Source organism: Rhinolophus sinicus, linkage group LG15 (genome assembly GCF_036562045.2).
Source record: "Rhinolophus sinicus isolate RSC01 linkage group LG15, ASM3656204v1, whole genome shotgun sequence".
Lineage (NCBI taxonomy): Eukaryota > Metazoa > Chordata > Mammalia > Chiroptera > Rhinolophidae > Rhinolophus > Rhinolophus sinicus.
The window spans coordinates 29,299,503-29,321,815 of NC_133764.1; the positions used below are offsets into that span (position 1 = coordinate 29,299,503).

The 22,313-nt window shown below is 44.4% G+C and overlaps 1 protein-coding gene across 1 annotated transcript in view; it reads right to left on the reverse strand.

Moving 5' to 3' along the window:
• The window catches only part of PITPNC1 (phosphatidylinositol transfer protein cytoplasmic 1), a 215,199-nt gene that overhangs the window by 13,249 nt on the left and 179,637 nt on the right, over positions 1 to 22,313 (reverse strand). The window contains exons 7-8 of the mRNA XM_019732864.2: positions 6,997 to 7,152; positions 3,939 to 4,002 (exon numbers count right to left, since the gene is read on the reverse strand). Coding sequence (XP_019588423.1) covers positions 3,939 to 4,002; positions 6,997 to 7,152 — 220 coding nt within the window. The remainder of the gene's footprint in view (positions 1 to 3,938; positions 4,003 to 6,996; positions 7,153 to 22,313) is intronic.

A 22,313-nucleotide genomic window follows, 5' to 3' on the forward strand; every position in this document is an offset into this window, starting at 1 on the left:
AAAATGGAAAAGTTGACCAGGTGGCTGGGCTGGGGTCGGGGGGAGGCTCCAGCAAAATGGTGGCTATCCTTTGGGTAGTACATTTTTTAACTTTTAAAAATGATTATAAATTCAATACATGCTTGTTACAAAGAGCTTAGGGTGGCTACACTTTTTTCTATTGAAAGTAGCCAATCCTCAAGGCTTGGTACATACCCTTTCCATATAATTCAGACCACTAAGATCCAGAATTGTAATCTACAGTTGTGCTATTTTCCTACAGTTCTTAATTTGGGGAAGGGGAGGGCCGTCATGGACCCCTTTGAAAATCTGATGGAAAGTTATGGGTTCTTACTTCAAAGAAACGAACATGATCGCACACATAAAATGCTGTATAAGAGCCATGCTACTCATGTTCATATTTCAGGAAACCTGAGGCCGTTGGAAAATGCTGGCTTGGTGAACTCGCCCGCTAATGCTCGTCCCGAAGCACTCCTCTTTCTCCACCTTGAGCTCGCTCCATCATTGTTAGGCCTGCTCTGGGGAGCCCAGAATGATAGCTAAGTCATTGTCGTGAGGTAGATTCATCTATACCAGCCAGAACTACACCCCATACGTTTTTGGAAGGATCAGGATTTTAAAGACGTACATGAGGGTCTACTCCATCACAGCCTCCCTCTAGCAACCCCGTGTTCCTCTCTCAAAATACTGTCAGGCTGCGAAGCAAAACCATGCTTTTGGGAAGCTGGGCTGCCTATTTTTATCCACCTCCCCTCTCCCCTATCTTCTGAAATGTGCTGTTGTTGCTTCTCTGATTAGTGTTCCAGTCATGCAGGAGAGACCCAAGGCTCGTGGACAAAGACCAATCAAGGCTTTGAAAGACAAACTCATCTCCTCCAGCACTGGAAATGGTTCTACTTTACCATGAACATGAACCGAATAACATCTGTTTAGGGAAATAGTTATGTGACAGCAAAATGCCAAAACTCAGAAAAGATACAAAATTAAAATCCTTGGGTAAGAAAAGATCGTCATCATCTACAATGTCCCTTTCTTTGGGGGACTCTTAACTAAGCACTGGAGGTGGTGAGCCTATTTAGGGAGAAAAACATTCAGGGCTGCCATTGCGTAAGGGGTACAGTTTGTACACAGTAGGAACACACAGCCTGGGAGGTGAACAGGGCTAAAATTCAGCCCTAAGCCAAAAGCTCCTGCTGAGTCTGCCTAGAAGGGGCGCCTTTTTCTAATTCTCAAAAGGCAGCAGAGTTTGGCAATGGGCCCTAAAGACACCTACCATTCTTTAGTCGAACCTGTTTACTCTGAATTAAACTGTTCTTCCTTGTAATCTAATCTGCTTTACAGCCCATGCTGTAAGCCAGATGGCTTTAAACCTCAGCGAGCATCAGAATCATCGGGAAGACTTGTTAAAACACAGAGTGCGGTCCGTACCTCAGAGCATCTGATTCAGGGGGTTGGGGGCGGGGCCTGAGAATCTGAGTTTCCGGCAAGTAACCAGGGGATGCGGATGTTCCTGGTCCAGGGATTTCACTTTGAGAACCAGGCTGTAAACGATTGGCAAGAGTGTGTTTTTTTTTAAACTTTGGACCTTTTCAATATTTACTAATAAGAGCCTTACTGAGCCTAAAATAAGGTACTCAAAACTGAAGGGCTATCCTGGTAGATACTTGGCTTCAGTAAGACCCATTTACCTGAAAGGCCCACAGTCTCCAGCGTAACCTGGAATAACAGGCTGAGAGGACACTCTGTGGGCAGGCCCATTTCCGTCCATTTGATTTGAGTGTCTGCATCTGTGTAATGAAGGAGCCACTGTTTTCCTGGCAAGCAGCTCGGCTGGGGGATGATGCCAGCAGTAATTTACATGAAATGGATGTGGTGGTTCTCAGCCCCCTTGCTGCGTGAAAAGGCTGCTTGTTTTGCTTGGGGCTAGGACTGTGTATACAAGGGGTGGAGACCTTCTCTGGGGAGTACAAGGCACCCTGACGATCTGTATCCACTAAACCACATGCTGTTTTTCTGCACTCAGATACAGAAAAGGCTTTCTGTCAATACACTCTTTGAGTTGTTTCCCTCTCCACCTAACCCATCCAAAGTAAATAGGTAGGTGTTCTCCTCTGAAAGGTCTTTAGGACTCGAGACCTGTTAGTTTCCTTTGATGCATTATTCTAGCTTTGGGCCTCTGTAATAGTCTGAGATTTTCCTTTTTTTTTTTGGACTAAACGTCTTTAAGTTTCTTCCTTCCCCCTCTCGTCCCCTGGCTTGCTTGAGATAAAGAATAGACCCCCATCCTCTCTACCCTAGTAGTCCACTTATTAGATACCCACCTATATTTTTTCCTTTTCTATATCCTGCCTCTACCCAAATCCTTGTTTCTGATTAACAGGCTTGCAGTGTTTTGTCCTCTTAAAGAGGACCTGTCTACCCTGTTTGATGCTGCACTTTCTAAAAAGCCCCCTCTGGCATTCTGACACTAGAGAGAAACCTACTGAAGTGCCCTGTGTCTTCTTGGTCCTCAAAGTGGCAGGCTTGTGGCCCTCCAGGTCCCTGTTCACTTGCCAAACTTCTAATGAGTTTGAGCCCATCATTTTTTGAATATCCCTTTGATATCGTCTTCGTGTTGATGGTAAGGAAACCATGAGCTTGGAGGAGTCCAAGTTGAGACAGACCAGTAGCTCTTAACCTTTTTTGGGGTCTGTGCTCCCTCTAAGAATCTGAGGAAAGCTCCCCAGAAAAAAACAACCAGAAAGACTGGTTTCAGGGGAAGTCATCACCAGACACTTTCCCACCATGTACCCCAGGAAAGACAACCACACACAGACAAGTCTTAGGGAAACAGGGGGTGAGCCAGCGCACTTCCTGGGGTTGTGTGACAAGAAAGGACAATCCTTCAAAATAATCTCTTCCAGAAGTTTGCATTTGGGCAAACCCAGGAAGATGCATTTGCTCTTCAGAAGATGCTGATGTGGGCAAACTGCAAAACAGTACAAAATAAAAAGCCCCACAGAACCATGTTTTTCTAAAGTGTGGTTCAGAAACAGCTAACGACTAATCACCATGGCTGTCTTGGCCCATCCAGTCCCACATATCTTTTCACTTTAAATTCCATACCTTCAGCTCAGAAGAGGAAGGGAAGTGGTGCAACAACGACAGAAAAGCACCCAAATACAATCTAGGTTATACTCAGAACCAATTCCGTGCGACTGAGGAAAAGGTCAAGGAGAAGGGCATTTCATTGGCTAATCAGATTGAACCCAAGGCTCCAATGGGGTGTGTTTGTTTCTAATTCTAGTGGAGGACACTGGCCTCTGAGGACTGACCCTGGGAATGGAGAGGACTTACGCAGATAAAACAACAGTGCTCAGGATTTGGGAAGGGAAGATGAAGCAAACCCTGTTCTCATTGACTGGGAATGTGCAGAACTTGTGTAACTCTTCCAAAATCACGTAAACCAAACCAAAACAAAACAAATAGGCCAGAACATAGCGTCAGGATACAGAGGCACCTATGGGCCCAGCCCTTAAATTCTTGCAGAATCCTTCTGTTTTTGGTAAGAGAGGGTTTCAAGTGATCTCCAAATCAAAGGACAGCTTTTACTTAATCTAATGCTTCAGACAGCTTTGATCTTGAAGTCTGATACAAATTAGGATGAGTTTAAAGTCCATCCAACAGAGAATTCTGGAGTCCTGTGTCTCACGTATGCAAGCATCAAGCATACTGAGGTTCTACTTAGTCCACAGCTAAGTACTGTAGTTGTTAGATTAAGCCCCTATTATTATATTTTTCTTCATTGTGTCCTGTGAACAGTGCTGTTTCCAATACAGGAAGCAGTAGCCCTGCCTCTGTTGTAGTCTTTCGAGGTAGCATTTGAAGCCTGATGGACTGAAAGCCCGTCAACATATTATGAAGTTGTTTCACGAGTTATTTTGGGGATGTTGACTTACCATACCACTCGTCCACCCATGCAAAAGCCTGTCTGTGTCCAATCAGCAGAATATCTCGGACTACCTAACAAAGTGAAAGAAGGAGGTTGAAACAATACCATGTTTGATTATAACAATCTAGAAAATAGATCGTTCCCAATTCTGGAAATCCTGACAGTTACCAATGTCTCCACCCCTCCGTCCATATGTGATAACAATTATAGGCTGACATACACAGATATTGTCCTTGCTCACCCTCTGCCCTTGCAATGGCGTGCACGTACTTGCTGTAAGTTAATCCCCATCTTATTTGAAAGTTGGGCTGGAGGTGTGTACAGACCAATGACACAGACTTGGCAGCCACACAGCAATGACTGGAATGAATCTCTAGGCAAATCACTTTGAAACTTATCTCTTTATTTGTTTACCTAAAACAGGTTCTACTTTTCACTTGTAGGAGGGTGTGTCTGTCTCACCTGTGTCAGGAGGTCATAAATGCCAGAACTTTCCTGGGCAGCAAGTCACTTCTAAGTAAAGGGCAATTAACACTCTTTCTTCTCTGATGAAATATCCTAAATATTAGTTATGGAACCAATTGAAGGTATAGGATACAAGACAAGTAAATATCTTTCTAGGCTTGACTTTCATGTAATAGAAGGGGGAGAATAAAACAAGTTTAGTCAACTGTTATTGAAAAAGATGGAAGGGGGTGGGAGATGAGGGTAAGGGGGATCAAATATATGGTGATGGAAGGAGAACTGACTCTGGGTGGTGAACACACAATGGGCTGTATAGATGATGTAATACAGAATTGTATACCTGAAATCTATGTAATTTTACTAACAATTGTCACCCCAATAAATTAAAAAAAATAAATTATAAAAAAAAAAAAGAAAGAAAGAAAGAGATGGAATGAGAGACCTGAACTAGAATCGAACATGATGGGAATGATAAGCCTGACTAGAGACAAAAGGAATGAAATCATTTCTGATGGTGACACATAATGGCAACAGTAAACTAAGAAAAATAATATATATAGTTTGTGTGTGTGTAACGCTATTCATGTGCTTTTATTTCATAGTATTCTTTTTTTTGTCCGCCATAAATGTGCCTTTTTACATTTCTTGTATATTCATGCTGTTCTTCCAGCATTCCCTTCTTTCTGCCAAACAAATCCAGCAGTTGTCAAAAACCTCTGTGAAAGGTTCAAGCACGTTTCAATAAACGGAGGATTTTAATTCAGTGAATTTGCAGAAACAAGGGAAGCATTTATAGTGAAGTATTTATTATGCCAGGACTGTGGATATCTAGTGAGGCTTAAGGAGGAAATATGTAATGAAAATAAGAAGCAATACGAAGCCATACACACTTGAGTGCTGATTGTGTCAAATTCACGGAAATCCAAAGGACAGCATGGAGGCACCAGTAAATATATTCTATTACATTAAGCACAACACAGCTGTCTGTTGGAAAGAAGAATTCAGTGATGTGCTAATGGCTTGCTTTCGAACATTTTTTCCCCCTTAACTGTGAATAGATTCTTAAAAAACAGAAGGTGTTCAGAGAAAGGCATCCCTGGCACTTCAAACCCACGCAAACGCTAGCCTCAGAAACTTATTAGCGACTCATGTACCAGAGCAGGTGTGTTTTGGGGGCGTTGATAACACTTCATTATATTTGGAAATGGACAATGGGAACGCCTATTACTAGAGTGTAATTCTTACAGGTGTTTTAAAGAAATGGAGTCTCAAAACAAGCTGAAGGCATCTGTGAGAAAAGAAACACCGAGCGCCGTGGCAATCTAAATATGCTTTGTGAGAGGGGGAAATAAAATGCATTGTGGTAGTGGCCCTAGTAAGAGATCGTTTTGGATTAAAAAAACAAAAAAAAAAGGAGGGGGATGTTGTAAGAAGTCAAGGAAGGTACAGCCTGAGACAGACACAGAGCTGAAGCTGGAAAATATTAACTCTGGGAGCCCTGACTGTCTTCCTGCTTAATAATTGGGATACAGCAGGAAAACAGGAGGTCCTGGAACTTGACTTCTATGTATCTCACTCGACTCCCGCCTCTGGGTGAGCAGAAGGGGTTCTGGAGCTCAGTAGAAGGTGGGCACACTTCTCTGTCTCAAATTTGTTCCGGAGTCTGCAACCATCATGAGCTCAAGTTCAGTCTATTCCTTGGGCCGGAATTCAAGATTTGCACTTTTTATTGTCAATTGCCCCCTGTAGACAAATCCATCTAAGTAACAAAAAGCTCAGTGCATTAAGGTTACATTCCAGTGTTCCCCAAAGAGTTTCAGAAAGCTATTTTCTTAAAGTCAGTTTTTAAGTGGAAAAATAAACAGCTATCCAGCCTATCTGGAATGCAGAGACAACTGGGTAGTATTTGTTTTTATGGAAACAGGAGGAGTTACAAAGAGCAAATGCTCGACATGGCGACATGGCATTTCCTATATCTCCCCCATGAGGACAGGAGTCATGTTAGAAACCCCTAAGAAACCTAAGTCAATATCAAGTGAATTCCTGTTACAAAATTAACATGTTCAGCCAAAGTCGGTATACAACTGAAATCTTTGTTTTGAGGGTATAAGTAATTCTTTGATAACAGAAGCATTATATGAGCAGAAATGCTGGAAGTGTATTTCTAATGGGAATACTGGGAGTACTTGTTCTGTCTCTTGGGGAGTCTTCTACCTTCTACCTTAAGTGTCTACATTTGCAGGATCTTTTGAGTGAGAATCGTCCTTGAGAGGGCTGCACACACAGATAAGCCCTGTGCTTCTGCCTGGGACCATGTACCAAGGGTGGAACTAGGTGCCACCCAACTTGAAAGCCCAACTTCCCGAATATACTCACCCTGTAGACAATGGAGTTCAGAGAATAAGAGATGAAGTGTAAAACTTCTATCAGTGGCAGAAAATTAAACCCATAGGTAAAATACATTTTCATGAAAACAGAGTGTTCTAGATGTAGTTAACCTCATGCTGGCCCAGCACTTGTCTGTTGAACCTCACACACGCCAGCTTACAATTATGACAGTGACTTTGTCCGCAGCTCAGGACCTGCTCTAGTTTACTTACCTTGTGTACAAATTGTTCCACTCTGGTCTGAAGCCCCCAGACCTCGAACTTCACGGTCACCAGCTTGTAGGAACACATGATGGGCTGGTGACTATCTCTCCAGCCTTCCCTTAACTGTCCCCGTCCTGTCTTCTCTGACTTGAAGTGCTTAGGATCCTGGAAAAAATATATCAAAGAAATGGTAACTTAAAAGTGCAGCCCTCATCGACATGCAATAAGTGAAGTGAATAAAGGGAAGCTAAGTGAAAGAAGCAAGTCATCAAGCCCACACTGCACAATTCCACTTACAGGAAACATCCAGACGAGGCAAATCTATGGAGAGAGAAGGTAGATTAGCAGCCTAAGGCTGGGGGAGAGGGATGACCTGGGGGATGACTGCTATGGAAACAGAGTTTCTTTCGGGGGTGATAAAAATGTCTGAAATTAGATTTACAGTGATTGGCTCACAGCTCTCTGAATGTGCTAAAAACCACTGAACTGTACACTTTAAATGGGTGAACTCTATGGTATGTGAATGATGTATCAATAAAACTGAAAAATACATAAACGCAACGTAAAAGATGCCATATGCTACCTCAGTAGGACTTCCCGGGTGTGCACCGGCTCTGGGCTTGCTGATAGTCCTGCATAAAGTAATGTGATAACAGTCATTATTCTAAGCACACTGTGGGCTCCGATACAGAACCAGGTTTCACAGTACGCTCTCCCTTGACGCGATTTCTTTGTCCTGACGGGTATGGGAGGGCATCGGCTTTGTGTCTGGTAGGTGGGGTCTGTGTGTGGTTGCAGAGAATTTCCCTCCACTCCGAGAACCGACTCTCCTCTCCTCGGATGCTCTCTGTTCCCTGACCTGCCACGAGTATCCCTCCTCATTTGCATCAGTTGTAGGAAGATGGTGGGCCTGGGGGGGGGGGAGCAAGGGACCAGAGTGGGACAAATATATAATTAACGGAATACGAAATTGACAAAAGAAATCCTGGAAGAGGGGAGGAGAATGAAAAGAAAAGGTATGATCAGTACCCCAAGGTATTATGTGCTTCTGGGAACTGAGGGGATGCTGGTCTTGAGCACAGGGAGCATTTTTGAATCTTTGGTATTGACTTGGTCATGTTGTGTTTTTATCTCCTGAACCAACCCAGAAACCGCCACTGAGATAACATGCACAGCTCTGGAAAGAGAATCATTTAATAACATGAAACATGAAAAAGGCATAAGCATAGGGTCTGGCCCATACCAAGTGCTCCACAAATATAAACCACTTCCCAAGGCAGTCAATGAAGACATTGAGTAACATGCCCAATCTTACAGTTCAGGGCGCACAGCACCCTGGGATTCCTGGTAAACGATTTGACATTTAGGGCCATGGGACTAATTCCTGCCTGCCCTGTGTTTCTATACCATGTAATGCCATTAAGAATAGAAAGAGAAGACCAATAAAGAGATGCATCAAGAGGGAGACTATGGTAGATAATCTCCAAAGATGGCAACCATCAATTCCTTCCCTCACGGTGCTGCCATGCTGTTCCTCTCACTAGGAGGTGGAGGCTATTCGCCTTCTCCTTGAATCTAGACTGGCCTTAACTTGCTTTGACCAATGCAGTGGCAGAAGAGACACTGTGTCAGTTCAGGTCACTAAGGGGAGATGGAAGCCGGAATCCTGCCACAATGTGAAACGTCTGGTTTGATTATCCTGAGACCACCACGCTGGTCCAGGCTAGCCATGTGGAGGACCATATGGAGAGCTGCTCACCCACTGCCACGGAGAAGCCAGGTATGTGAGTGAAAAAGCCACCTTCAACATTTCAAACCAAGCATACTCCATGAGGAACAGAAATCTGCTGAGCTAAGCCCAGTCAAGGTTTCAGAATTGTGAGAAATTGTGCTCTGTGGTTGTTTTAAGCCACTGAATTCCGGGGTGGATTGTTACTTAGCAAGAGCTACTGCAGATGTATCACGCGAATTATAAAACATGTGCAATAGCTGGAGCACCAAAGAGGAAGAGGATGAATGCCACTTTGTCCTTTCACAGAACATACCAAAAGTTCACACAATAAGCCACATGCCTGAAAGTTATCGACAAGGACATTTATAGCTGCCAAGCAGTTCCTGTTGAGTTAAAACACAGGTGAGCTGGAGCTGATGGGTAAAGCTGGCTCTTTTCCCCATGTGCCCGTGGGCCTTCCCACAAGAGGCGAATGATGAGGAGAATATTTAGCACGTTGGACAACTATCACGAGGCTCAAAAGACATGGCTATGGCTGACCGGACTATGCGTAGGTGAACCCTCAAAAACCTGAGTGGAGGGTATCCCAGTTGGGTTAGCAACTAGGTGAACAAAGGATAGTCACAGAGACAAAAAGCAGAGGAAAGCAAGAGGGCAAAGCTCCTGGCAACCCAGCGAACAGAGTGATGTGAACAGGTACCAGAGGTAAGAAAATGAAATGAAAGCTAGGACCATGGCCTGACCTGCCTTCGTGCCTTTCAGACGCTGTGTCGTGTGCAGGAGAGACGCCTGAAGATGGAGACCCCTGGGCCAAATGGCTGCACCCCACTCTTCCCTCCCAGGACACATCTCTGATTCACGGACTAGCCTCAGCTTGTTTCTTCAGCCGCACCCCTACTGAATTTGAAATGATATCTAATCCAGAATTATTGTGTACGTTCCAGACTTCTCAAGAATAAAGCAAGCCTCTGAAATATTAACTGTGGAAAACTGGCGGATTGCATTTCCAAAGCAGTTAAGAACTGGGGGGCCTCACAGCAAGCTTCAGTTCTGAATCAAACCTGAAAAGTACGGCCTGCACAGTGAAAACTATGGAGATGCTGAAAGCCGTGTGTGGCTCCAGATCGCGCCACAAAATTATAAAATTATATTAGGCTATTGCAAAATAAGGTTTTAGGGGACAGCTAGATGGGAATGAGAAATGTACTGTATTTTCAAAATGCAGAATAGTATTTTTAAGATGGAAGTGGTAATTCAGTTTCATGTCCTTGATGTTATGGGTAAGGACACCGAGGCCTAAGAGAAATGAAATATTTTGCCCCCAAACCACAGGCGTTTGGTAACTGGTCGGGGTCTAGAATCCCAGCCTCCCCTCATTCAAGCTCAATGTTCTTTCCACTACATTTCCTTTTAATATTAAACAGCGAAAGGGTGTTTTTGTGGTAGCCAGATGCCAAAGAAGCAATTAAAAATTGGGCTTTTTATGGCAACAGTGTGTTGATTTTTTGCAAGTCTGGTCTCATATTTACAGCTGCTGATTTCATTTAGTAAATCTCAGACATGGCCTATAATTAGGGATGCACTTTCAAAGAGCTGGAGGGAGGTAAGGGAAAAGGATTTACCAGAGGACTCCTTTAATCAAAACTCAAGATCAGAAATGAACATCCAACTGAATGCCTTTGAATGAAGATGAGAGAAAAAAATCTAACCTTATCTGAAATATTCTGGTTGCAAACTTTTTTCCCTTTTTCTGTTCAGACCGCATCTCTGCTATTCCTCCTTCCAAAACCCCATTACCCATTCCTCTTAAAATCATTTCTTCAACTTTCATTTTCTCACTTGAGTTGGTGAACGTAAATCTCTAAGTTGCTCATTTACACATTCGTTGACCTTTCTTACAACCATTTACTTTTTTTTTTTTTTTTTTTAAGGAAGGCGCAACTCACAGTGGCCCATGCAGGGATTGAACTGGCAACCTTGGTGTTACTAGCACCACGCTCTAACCAACTCAGCTAACCGGCCACTCATTACATTTTTTTATTTAAAAAATTTCTGGTTTGTGTTTCTACGGCTATTATAATATTTTGGTCAAACTCTGTTATATCACTTATGACCATTCTTTATAAAATAACTGGATTGTTTCACATTTTAAACTTTCATTTCCAGGTTTCCCTTTTTGAAAATGAGGTTTATAAACTTCCACCTTCATCTCTGATGCTACAAATCCCCTGGGCCTTCCCACACTTTGGTTTCAGGGTTTGGCCTATTTTAAAAGGACATAAAGTTTGACCTGTGTGACCGAGAGATTATACATCTTAAAACCCCTGCTGGAACCCAACCCAGTGCAATCAGAAAACACAGTGAAAAGTTCTCTGCAGTGGGTTACATGGTGACCCCCAAAAAGGTACGTCCTAGTCTTCACCCCCAGTACCTATGGATGTGATCTTACTTGGGAGAAAAGGTCATTGCAGATGTAATGAAACTGAGGATCTCGAGATGCGATCATCCCAGATTAAGAGGGAAGGCCCTAAATCCAATGACAAGTACCCTTTTAAGAAACAGAAACAAGTACCCTTTTAAGACACAGGGAGGAGGCCACGTGAAGCCAGAGGCAGAGAATGCAGTTATGTAGCCATAACCAGGGGCTCAGCAGAGGTGGAAAGAGGCAGGAAAGGAGCCTCATTTTGATTTAGGACTTGTGGCCTCCAGAACTGTGACAGAAACCTCTGGGGATGAGGAGCAAGGTTAAGCCCCCAACCCCCGTGCTTCTGACATAATTAGTCTTGATGGGGTTTGAGATTCCAGCTTTCCCAAAGCTCCCCATGTATCTGAATGTACAGCCAAGGTTAGACCACGGCTTTAAGGAGCACGTATCATCTCTGTTCTAGATGAGGAACCTGAGGTTCACAGATGATCACTGACTTTTCCAGTCCTCTGAAATTTAAGCTCAGGGCTGTCTGACTCCCAGACTGGGGTTCCCGAGTCCCCTACCCTGTGGTCTGATGTTCCCTTCTGAAATTCCGGCACGCTCTGTCTGAGGAGAGCCAGTGCCTCATCAGCAGGATGGTGTTAATGGTAACTCCCTTGTGGGGTTGTTGCAAGGCTTAAATTGGATAATGCAGGCAATGTCCTCAGTCCAATGCTCAGCAGATGCCATGTGATCCACAGGAGACATCCCAGGGAGATAAGCAGCACGTGATACAGAAACATCCCTTAAAGATACTGGAATGCAATTTCCTCAAATTTCATTAAGCTCCTCAAAAGAAGGCAGCAGGAATATCCGAAGTGCTGTAGGATGATTATTATTTTATTGTTACCCTGTGGTCGAGTGTACAGAAAAGTGCTGATAAGCGCGAATAAAAATATGGCTGCCAACCATCGTGTAGGTGTCCTTATGCCAGTGAAAGGCTGGGCGGGTACTTCCATTTTCTGTAAGTTGTCACCTGTAAGGTGTCCATAGGAATGGTGGTGCAAGAAATCCTGAGAGAAGGGTTCCTGCTTATTGGATGCTATGACTAGATTCTGGGCCAAGGACAAGAGATAGTCTTGTCTCCGAACCAATTCTTTGTCTTCTGTTTCAGTGGCCGGTTCCAAGTTGACACAGCAGAGGGCAAAGCGGATTGCCCTACTGTCAGGGCCTCCCTCAAGGAAGTGTTTTATCGGAACCACATGGTGGCACACGCAGAGCTGGTCCCAGCCAAGCTGGGGACTTCCCTGGTGGGCACACACTGGGCAGCCATCTTCCAACAGCAGGATGGGTCAGCTTTCAAGTCAGACAGGCTTCGCGCATCGTAGGGGTTACTTAAAAGAAGAGCTGAGAGCTACAGACAAGAGCAATCCTTTCCTTCCAGTAACCCTCCAAGCGAGGGTATGGCTTTCCTCTAATGGGGAACAGTATTAGATTGCTGGGGCCGCAATAACAAAATACCACAAACACCAGAAATGGATTGTCTCACAGGCCTGGAGGCTAGAAGTCTGAGATCAAGGCGTGGGCAAGGCTGGTTCCCTCCGAGGGTTGTACATAATTGGTTCCATGCCTCTCTGCTAGCTTCTGGTTGTTTGGCTTGCTAGTAACTCTGGTGTTCCTCGGCGTTTCGAGGCACACTCCAGTCATAAGGCATTCTTCCTGTGTCTCACACTGTCTTCCCTTGTGCATGTCCATCTCTGTGTCTAAATTTCACCCTTGCATAAGGGCACCAGTCACATTGCATTAAGGCCCACTCAACCTCCTTTTGACGTGATTACCTCTGTAAAGGCCCTGTTTTCAAATTAGGTCACACTGTCAGGTGCTAGGGGTTAGGCCTTCAACGTATCTTTTTCTTTCGGGTGTGGGAGGGGGGCTGGTAGGGATACAGTTCAACCTATAACACTGAGTCAGAAAGGTTTTCACAAGGGAAATCTTCCAGATTCCCCTGTAACTCTCCCATGTCTTGCTCACTCCCTGGGTCATGGAGCCCCGAACCTCACACTGGGTAGTTGCAGCTGGTTCTGCTGGGTGATGTGAAGTTCTCTGAAAGCAATGCTTTTGCCTCGAGGGCTCTGCCCAGCAGCTGGCTGGCTGGGAACGTGCCAGGTTGCAAGTTCTTCTGGCTGGGGTCTTCTAAATTCATCCACAGTGAGAGCGCTGGCTCCAGATCCAGTTGGAACTCCCCAGGCTTGGCAGATGGCAAACTGGACCTTTGTAGTTAAAGCTCATCTGTATGGAGGGAGGTGGGTTGGTGCTAGGAGTGTCTCCCTGGGGCCAGACGGGCCTCACTGGCCACCTCTTCTGGACGGGCATGTTTTTTATAGAAAGCTCCTTCTCCACAGGGTTGGGCACACTTTCAAGCCTCATCCATCTTGCACTTGGACAAAGTAAAACAGAGGTGACGCTAGGGGCTCCTTTCTTAGTGCAGCCCATGTGACACTGTCCCTGTGTTTGTTAGAATCAGTCTCACACCTGGGAGGTGCAAGGAGCAGCTCCCAGGAGACCTTGGCCTGGCTGGAGTGTGGCTTACATCTCAGAGGCAATATTATTAGCTGACTTTCACTGAGATATAAAGTCTCTGTGATTAATTACGCTTTCAATTTGAACCACAAAGGACCATATCCAACGAGGGCTTGCCCTGTTAATTGAAATTAGAAGTTTTTGATAAATGTTAAATGAAAAAGGGCTAAGTAGAAACTGGCTAGCAACTGCTACATTATGTAACTATCATGTTCAGCCCTAAAATAGGGATGAACTAACAACCGATACCAGATTTTATCCCCTGCGTTCTGGAACTTTTCTTGAAGACTCGAAGGTGTTACAGATATTATTCTCATTCCCCTCCAAAGAATGGCTATTTCAACCAGGTAAAATTTCACCCCGACTTTAGACCAAGATTTCTTGACCTTGAACCCTAAAAGGGATATACATAAAAATTAAGGAGTTTTCAAAGAAGCTAGTCCCAACAGACTTCATATTAAAGGATCCCATTCATATGAAATGTCTGAACCGGGAAATCTAGAGACAGAAAGATTAGTGGTTGCCTAGGGCTGGAGTGAGGTGGCTTGGGGGGGGGTGTTGGGGGGGAGAACAGCGCAGTAACAGCTCAAGCTGTCAGGGTTCCTTTTAGGGGTGATGAACGTGTTTTAAATTTGTGGTGATGGTTGCTCATATCTGTGACTATACTAAAATCTATTGAGTTCTTTAAATAAGGGTGAATTTTATGATATATGAACTATATCTCAATAAAGCTGTTAAAAAAGTAACCAAACAGAACGAAGGAGCTTTCAGAGAGTGCTTGAGAACTGACCTAAAACTCTCCTTAAAAGGTCAATTGCTATACATCAGCTAAAAAAAAAAAAGCCCAACCTGCCCTAAATGCAAATCATAGCCAATTTTTGCTTCGTTAGCAGTAAATACCTAAAGTGCTATTTTTACAGCATTTGCTCTTGGCACTAGAGTGTACCACAAACACTGAGTGATTTGTGCTATTCCTCTGCAAAATGCCTCCCTTAAAGGAGCTTGACTGCAAGGTGCCTCTGACATGTACAAAGGCAGAGAACAAGGTGGTTGTGATGGGGGCATTGCTTCGGTGTGTGTTCTGAGCCCTTCTCAGTTATAATTTGGGGCCAGAAAAACTCAAAACTCCCTACTTGGAGAAGAGGGAGCATAGCATAGAAAATGGGAGAACACACTAATTTAATAGTCAGCTATCTTGAGCCCCGTTGATAATTGGTAACAACTGTTGATAATTTTTAGGGGCTAGGGAGAGGATTAAATCAAAAGAGAACCCCAAGAGAGATGGTCAGGAGAAGTAAAGGATGGAAGGAGGGACAAATAACCATACTAGTTAGTGTTTATTAAATGCTTGCTGTGTACCAGAGCCAGTGTCGGGAACCCCTGGTCAGGTAGAAGTACAGGTGGTCCGGGACTTGTCCCTGGGGGATCTAACGCAGGGATGGTCTTGTGGGACTGAGCCCTTTAACATGGGGACTAACTCCAGGTAGACAGTGTCAGAACTGAAATGTTGGCCATCCAGTTGGTGTCAGACAACTGGAGAACTGGTTGGCCTCAGAGGAAACATCACAGAATTCTCCTGACAACAAGCCTATAAAGTACATTGCTTCCTTCACTTTGTAGTGCCCAAGGGGATGCCCCTATTCTCTTCCCGGACTCGCTGTGCCACAGTTCCACCTCAGCCCTTGCCATTGGGCATCTTCCACAGCCCCTTCCTCCGGAAATCTCCAGATGGGCAGCAGGCAGCAATCTCTACGTTTCCCTACCAACTTCTGGGGCCACTTTTCAGTCTCGCCGCAGTCTCAGAGGATGGCAGTGCTGAGAGCCTGTAGATCCCTAGCTCAGCAAACAGCTTTCTTGCGGACATACTAATTTCTGCAATTGATTCTTAGAATACCCCCTTCCCAGGGCTTTGGGGTTAGGCAAGACATGTACCCCCAATGACTGTGAAAGTATCCCTCTCTCATCTCTAAATATAGACTAGGAGGGGGGAGAGAGGGATGAGGAGAGCCGTGGGGAGAGGACCAGCTGAGCCATCTGGGTTGGCCCTGGGGAGTACCTGGCCTTACTAAGATTAGCAGCTGCCTGTGGAATGTAGAGTCATAGCTTCTTTGTCCCTGGCTTTGGGCCTGGTTCCCAATTCCAGAGCAACCAGATGTCTCCCTAACATCCTGTTACATAATGCTAACCGGTTCCTTTCAGCACAAACAGATAATACTATTATTTTTAAGATCACCTCAACACCAGTAAGGCCATTCAAGGGCACACTGGAGGGGACCCCACCTTACTGAGTGTGTGACAGCAGGAAGACAGGCACCAGCTCTCCTAGCAGCCAGGGAGCCAAGCTTCTCCCATCACAGACGGCTGGCTCCGTTTGCAGCCTTTGAACCGGGACTGCATGTAGGGGATTGTCCTGCTCACTCTGATCTTAGCAGTGCTGTGTGGACACAGGCTAGGAAGCATTAATGGCCTCGATCCACACTGCAGATGTACAATGTGGCCCACGGACAGCTTGAGTTTATTAAATCGAAAGCTGATAATAGACTAAAAATATTCTTGCGGAGCTACAACGTGGTAACAGTGATCAGCACAGGATTAGCTGTCCCCAAATCTAGCTCACTCCTCATGCTCGGTATTATTTTGGGAAACTAGGACCTCTAACTGGTTGAACAGAAACCGATATAGAGAAGTTCAATAAGCCAATCAAACTGTAATGTGAAGGCGACAAAGGATTTCCATTCTTAAAGCTGGGGTAGATTTCAAGTGCATTTTGGCTTTGTAACTCATTTTGTTTTTCCAACTATATCATTATTTAGAATCCCCACATAGCAAGAAGGTAAAAAGTGATAAGTGGATTCCTCAGGCTATTTCAACCTTCTTTGTTTCACACAATGTATTTCATTGTTTATTGGGCCCAGAAGCACCTCTGTGGTTCTGGGTTTTGCAGAGCAGAAATGAGGGGGGCTGAAAAGGCTTTGGAGTGAGACACCCTGGATTTGAATTTCTCCTCCAACAACTATTACCTGTGTGAATCTGGGCAAGGTATTTAACTCTAAGACTGTTGTGAGATGATCAACTGAGAAAAGGAATGTTTCTCAAACTGGGGTCTGTGATGCACTATTTGGGGTGAAGGGGGGGATAACTTTCTTTTCCCCTTTAATGGCTCCTGCATCATTCAGTTGTAGGATGGCCAGTTTTTGTTCTTCCAGACTAGGTTTGTTTTGGCTAATCCACTATTTTCTCAACTCTTCATAAACAGTAAATTTTCCCCGGAAGATGGGGCATGGTGTTCTAGCAGATCATTAAACCGAAGGAGGGTAACCCAGAGACTGGAAAGGCCCTTCCTCCTGCTTACCCCATTTTTCCCTAAGATCCCCCATTCGTATGGTCAGTGACCCACGGTTAACCAGACACACTGAAGCAGGAAACAAATCTCCTAGAGTGGTTTTCAAAGACAGCAGTTGTTTGTACCTCCAGTGTTACCTGAATGAACCAGGTTGGGGGGAGAGGAAGCACAATCTTTGGGGCCAGAGTCGAAGCTTCCTGAAACTTCCGGCAAGTTACTGAAGAGTTTCTCAGCCTCAGTTTCCTTATGTATAAAATGGACATAGCATCTATTCCATCGGGTTGTTAGGATTAAAGGCTATAACCGAATAAAACAACAAAACAATGACTTAATTTTCTCAAAAGATAGTTCCTGTCCCTGTAAAGCTGGGTTGAGCAATTCTGTGAGAAATCTGTTGTGACACCTAAGGCCCAACTTAATGAGCTAGTAATTGTATGTCTTTCTTGGGGTCCCTTAAAAATAAAAGATGAAGACAAGTGACTTAATCACACCTATTCTTTCCTGGATATTTTTGGAGCACAAGCTGAACAGTCGGAGTCTGAATAAAGAAAAGTGGAAGAGAGAATCACTGGGTTAGGTTTTAGTTTTCCTGGGGGGAAAAAAAACCCCACTTCCATTATCATAGAGTCGTAGCTGTAGACTCTGAGAGTGCTAGTTGGGAAAGGGCACAGACAAGATTGAGCCAGAGGACCTGGTGGGCACCAATTAGCGTGTTTGCTTGGAGGAGATAAACTTAGATGACGGGTGATCCAAAACTAGCCCCCAACTCAGAAGCAATTCTGGAGAAAACCGTCCAAATGTATATCCTAATTCATGCCATTGACTGGAAAGGAAGGGGTTGGCTGTGACTCCACAGATGGTATCAGAGTCCCAACTCTGATGGAACGAAATTCAAAGGCATTGACTGACGCCACCCTCAGTGGGGGAACAGGCAGTCTCTAGGCTTACTCTAGTTCCTTTTCCTTCCACAAAATTAAATAACAATAAAATGGTTTAAAAACTTGAACACAAAAAACAGCTCTGTTAGGCATAGTTGACCTACCTTGAATGGGTAATAGACATGAAAAGATACTGCTCCTGTTGGCTCTTGGGTAAGGAGACCGGGCCTTCTGACTCTGGAGGTTGGCCGTCTCTGATTAGGAGTTGCTTCCCAATATGCCAATCAAAACTGATCATTTTCCATGTGTGTCACAGCCTGAAAAAGGTCTGCTCTGAGGCTATTTCCCCAAACCTGTGCATTACACACAGATCCTTGGTTCCCATCTTACAGTGTCTGGTTTGGTGGGTCGAGGGTGGGAGTCAGGTATCTGTTTTTTGTTTTTTTAAAAGCTCCCAACGTGATTCTAATCTGATTTGGGAACTCTGCTTTAAGGAATTGTAAATTAATAAGACTGAAAATAGCAGAGGTTGAGGGAGTGGCCTAAGTTCTGAGCAAGTTGTAGATTTAATGCCCGTTTCCTTGGAAGTATAGAGGGAGATTCCCCAGGAGATGGAATTGAGCTTGGTTGCGTATGCTCACGCCTGGCTGAAAACCTTGGGCCCTTTGGTTCCTTCTTTTAAAGTCTTAACTATTATTCTAAAATATACCTGGTAAGAAGGCTCAAGGTGGACAGTTGATAAAATACCCAATCTGCCTTGGGTACCATCCTGGGCCTCCAGTACCACAGATTACCCGAAGTTTACACACAAACAATAACTGTAACTTCTAAGGATTCTTAGAAGTGAGGTATCAGAGACACATGCCATTCTGAACTCATGGCAAACAAAAACAGAATAACAACACCTTTTACAAAAAGTCTCAGCAGTACACATGGTTGTTTTCTGGAGGATCTTGCTGTACCTGCAGAGGATTCTGTGATCTTCAGAACTGAAGTGACTGGAACCAACCCTCTACTTCTCCATTCAAATCAACAAGTAAAAAGCAATATACAAACTCCCTCAGCGTTCATGGCAACCACTTTCCTAAGACACATGGTTTTTACTGAGCAACTATCCCAGCAACACACCTGCAGATCTCAATGCCAGAGTCAAAACAGGGAGAAGAGAACACTTATTAAATGCCTACTATGTGCCAGGGACTATGCTAGTCATTTTAATGCCTTGCCTTTCACATCGTCTCATCACATCGCATCTCATCTGTCCATCCGTCCATTCATTTGAAGGGACAGAGGAGATTCAAGATGCAGTAACTGGTGATGATGCAATACAATGGCTGCCATCACCTAGGGGACCTACCAAAGCCAAGGACCCTATTATCTTGAGTCACACATGGAAAACATGAGCTGGGAATCCCTGACCATAGGCTCTAGAGGTTATCTTTTGCATAGATCCCTCTACAACACACCCAATTGTTTCTCCCTTCCATGGATGTGTTCCTTTTGGGACATGGAACCATTTCCCCAATGACTCTTTCTATTGAGTCAATGAGTGAATGCCACAATCAGCAATTCCACTCCTGGCAGACAGTCAGAATCTCTGGTTTTGATCTGGGATTTAGGAATTGATTTGCTTCCATTTTGTTTAACCTCCTTGGTCTGGCATTTTACAGCCAAGTCCAATTGGTAAGACCTACAACTGTGATTCTGGGCCCTGAGCTCTGGAGAACCTCATTCAGTGAAATTACTGCAGCAGTTCAAAAATGTTTTTCCCTTGAAACATTAAAAAACAAAAACCCTTTCTCTAGGACAGAGTTGGGCATTAGCATTTTGATAGTAAACATTGGCTTTGTCTAAAACATTGTAGTAGCTTCACAGGATTAGGCCCAAAGAACAGCAGTGATTTTAAAAAGCAACCCTCGGCATGGTACTTCAGCAGAATTTGGTGACCCAGCTCTCATTTATTTGCAAGACATGGGATCCAAAAGGGAATACCTATTTATTCCTTGGGAATAAATGTTCCTTTAGACCATTATTGATCTAAAAATGCTGTAGCCAGGGCTGTTGAGGGATGGACTATTGTTTAACGCCCTTTTATTTCCAAAGGTTTCTTTTCATTAACAAAATATTATTGCTTTCAAGATGGTGGAAGGTGATTTGTTCTCGAAAGGGGTAGCAAAAGAGGGAGAGAAGTAGGTTGGTAAGCAGGAAGCTATTAAACCTCTTGGGGGTCCAGGAACCTCCCTCACCATCCTCTGAGAGTTAGCCTCTCTGGTGAGGTCACAAATGGAGTCCCCCTTGCACGATGGCTGGTGACCCTGTTTTGAAAACTCTCTGCCATTTGCAGGATAAAATCCAAAATCCTTGGCCTGGCATTCAAGGCTCTTGTCTTTTGCCTCAGTCAGTTACTCACTGACGCCTATTTTGGTCACTGTCTTTGCCCTCACTTACTGCACTGCCTTTTCAATCTCTCTCATCTTCAAAATTCACTTGCTCCCATACAAGTGTGGGTCAGAGAGTAATTTAATATAGCTTTGAGTGGGGGCAATTTGGCTATATCTAGCAAGAGTTAAACCCATGTACCCATTGATTCAACAACCTCATTTTTAGAATTTATTTTATGGAAATATTAGAACAATGCCCAAAGCACATCATATGAGGATGTTACATGCAGTACTGTAATAGCAAAAGAATGGACACAACCTAAATCCTACCCAATGGGGAATGGCATAAATACGACATAACCATAAAACAGCACATTATATAGTCACGACAAAACCTGCTAGAGATATGTGCTGCCACAGAAAGATGGCAAACATATTGTTAGTGAAAAAATGCATGTTGCAAAGTAGTAGGCATCGTGAGCTTATTTTTATAAAATAATGTTACTTATGCATTATGTTTAAGTATAAACACCAACTTTGGCAACAGCTAGCTATCTCTGTGATGAGGCATCATAGGACATTTGTTTTTTGATGATGCTTATTTATATCATGCTGGAATTGTGTTTTACAAGGACCATGTATTACTTTATGACCAGATTAAACAGTTTTTAAAGGCCCAGCTCAGATTCCGCCATTCTTATGAAGCCTTCCCTGACCACTTCTATTTAGAAAGAGTTGTCCCTTCCTTGAAATCGTGGGGTAATTGATAATTGAACGTAGGAATTTTAAGGGAGTAAATCTCATGAAGGTGTTTCTCCTGCTGCCTCAGGCTATGCTGTCATTTAGCCTTTCATTTCGAGACCTTATCCTCCCGACCAGATCATAAGCTTCTTACAGGTGAGGGTGTTCTACTTTTCATTTTAACCCAAAGACTATGTCCCCCTCCAAAGTCCTGCACCGTGTCTTCACAAAGGATCTGTTCTCTAGGATCAGAGGAATGGCAGAGTTTCCTTCCATTCCAGGATAAAGCCCTCCTGGCCAGGTTGTCTGGACCCCCGCTCCCACACAGAGGAAGCTACTCAAATACCATCTAAGCTTCCCACTGGGCCAGAGACCCGTTACTTTCCAGTACCATCAGCCTGCATAGAGACACAGTACAAAGTCCAACTTGTAAAGCGGGTGGGAGGGGGATGGGGAGAGAAAAAAAGAAAGCCAGTTTCCCAGGAGACCACCCAGGCTCTCCCTGCAAGGTCGGGTTTCAATAACATTGCAGCTACCATGATGCTTTCCTCTCGGGATCACAGGGTGAGGGGAGGGGGGTCATGCGGGGGAAGCAGGCCCCATGGGAAATGGCATCTGGGTTGTTGCCCAGGTTTCCAAGGGAGCAGGAGGTGAGAGAACCTGCATGGAAAAATGTTCTCCTTTCCCCTCATGGTTTTTCTCATCACCTACTGCTCCGGCCACTTCCAGAGGCCACAACCAAGTGCTTCCATCTCTAATAGCATTGGCCTCATGCAGACCCTGCAAAGACAGTGGGCTCAGGATCCTGAGATGCAGCAGTTGCTGGGGGCCCTTCCCCTGACGCTCTCCTCTGCAGGCTTTTACCCCGTTTGAGGGGCGCTCACTGTGAAGTGCTTTGACAGTGGATCCTCCCCCCTTTGTCTTCACGTGAGTGGTGCAGTCAGCCCCTCTTACTATCCAAGAGGTGCCCACACAGCTGCGTTACTCTAAAAAGGAAACAGATGGATGGAGGGAAAAGGGGGAAAAATGACAATAACAACACAACAAACTGAACTCAACAATGTACCCAGCCTGAGGTAGCTGTGCTAAACCTGGCCGTTTGGAGATAACTGAAAATTTTACCATCCTCCCCCACCAAGACGTAGACCAAAATGCAAACATTTTTACTTTGAGGAAGCCGAGTGGTTTGGACAAAGCAGTCTGTACTGAAGGGTACAGCCAAGTACAACAATATTTACTCACTTCGTGTCTCTGTTCCCTTTCG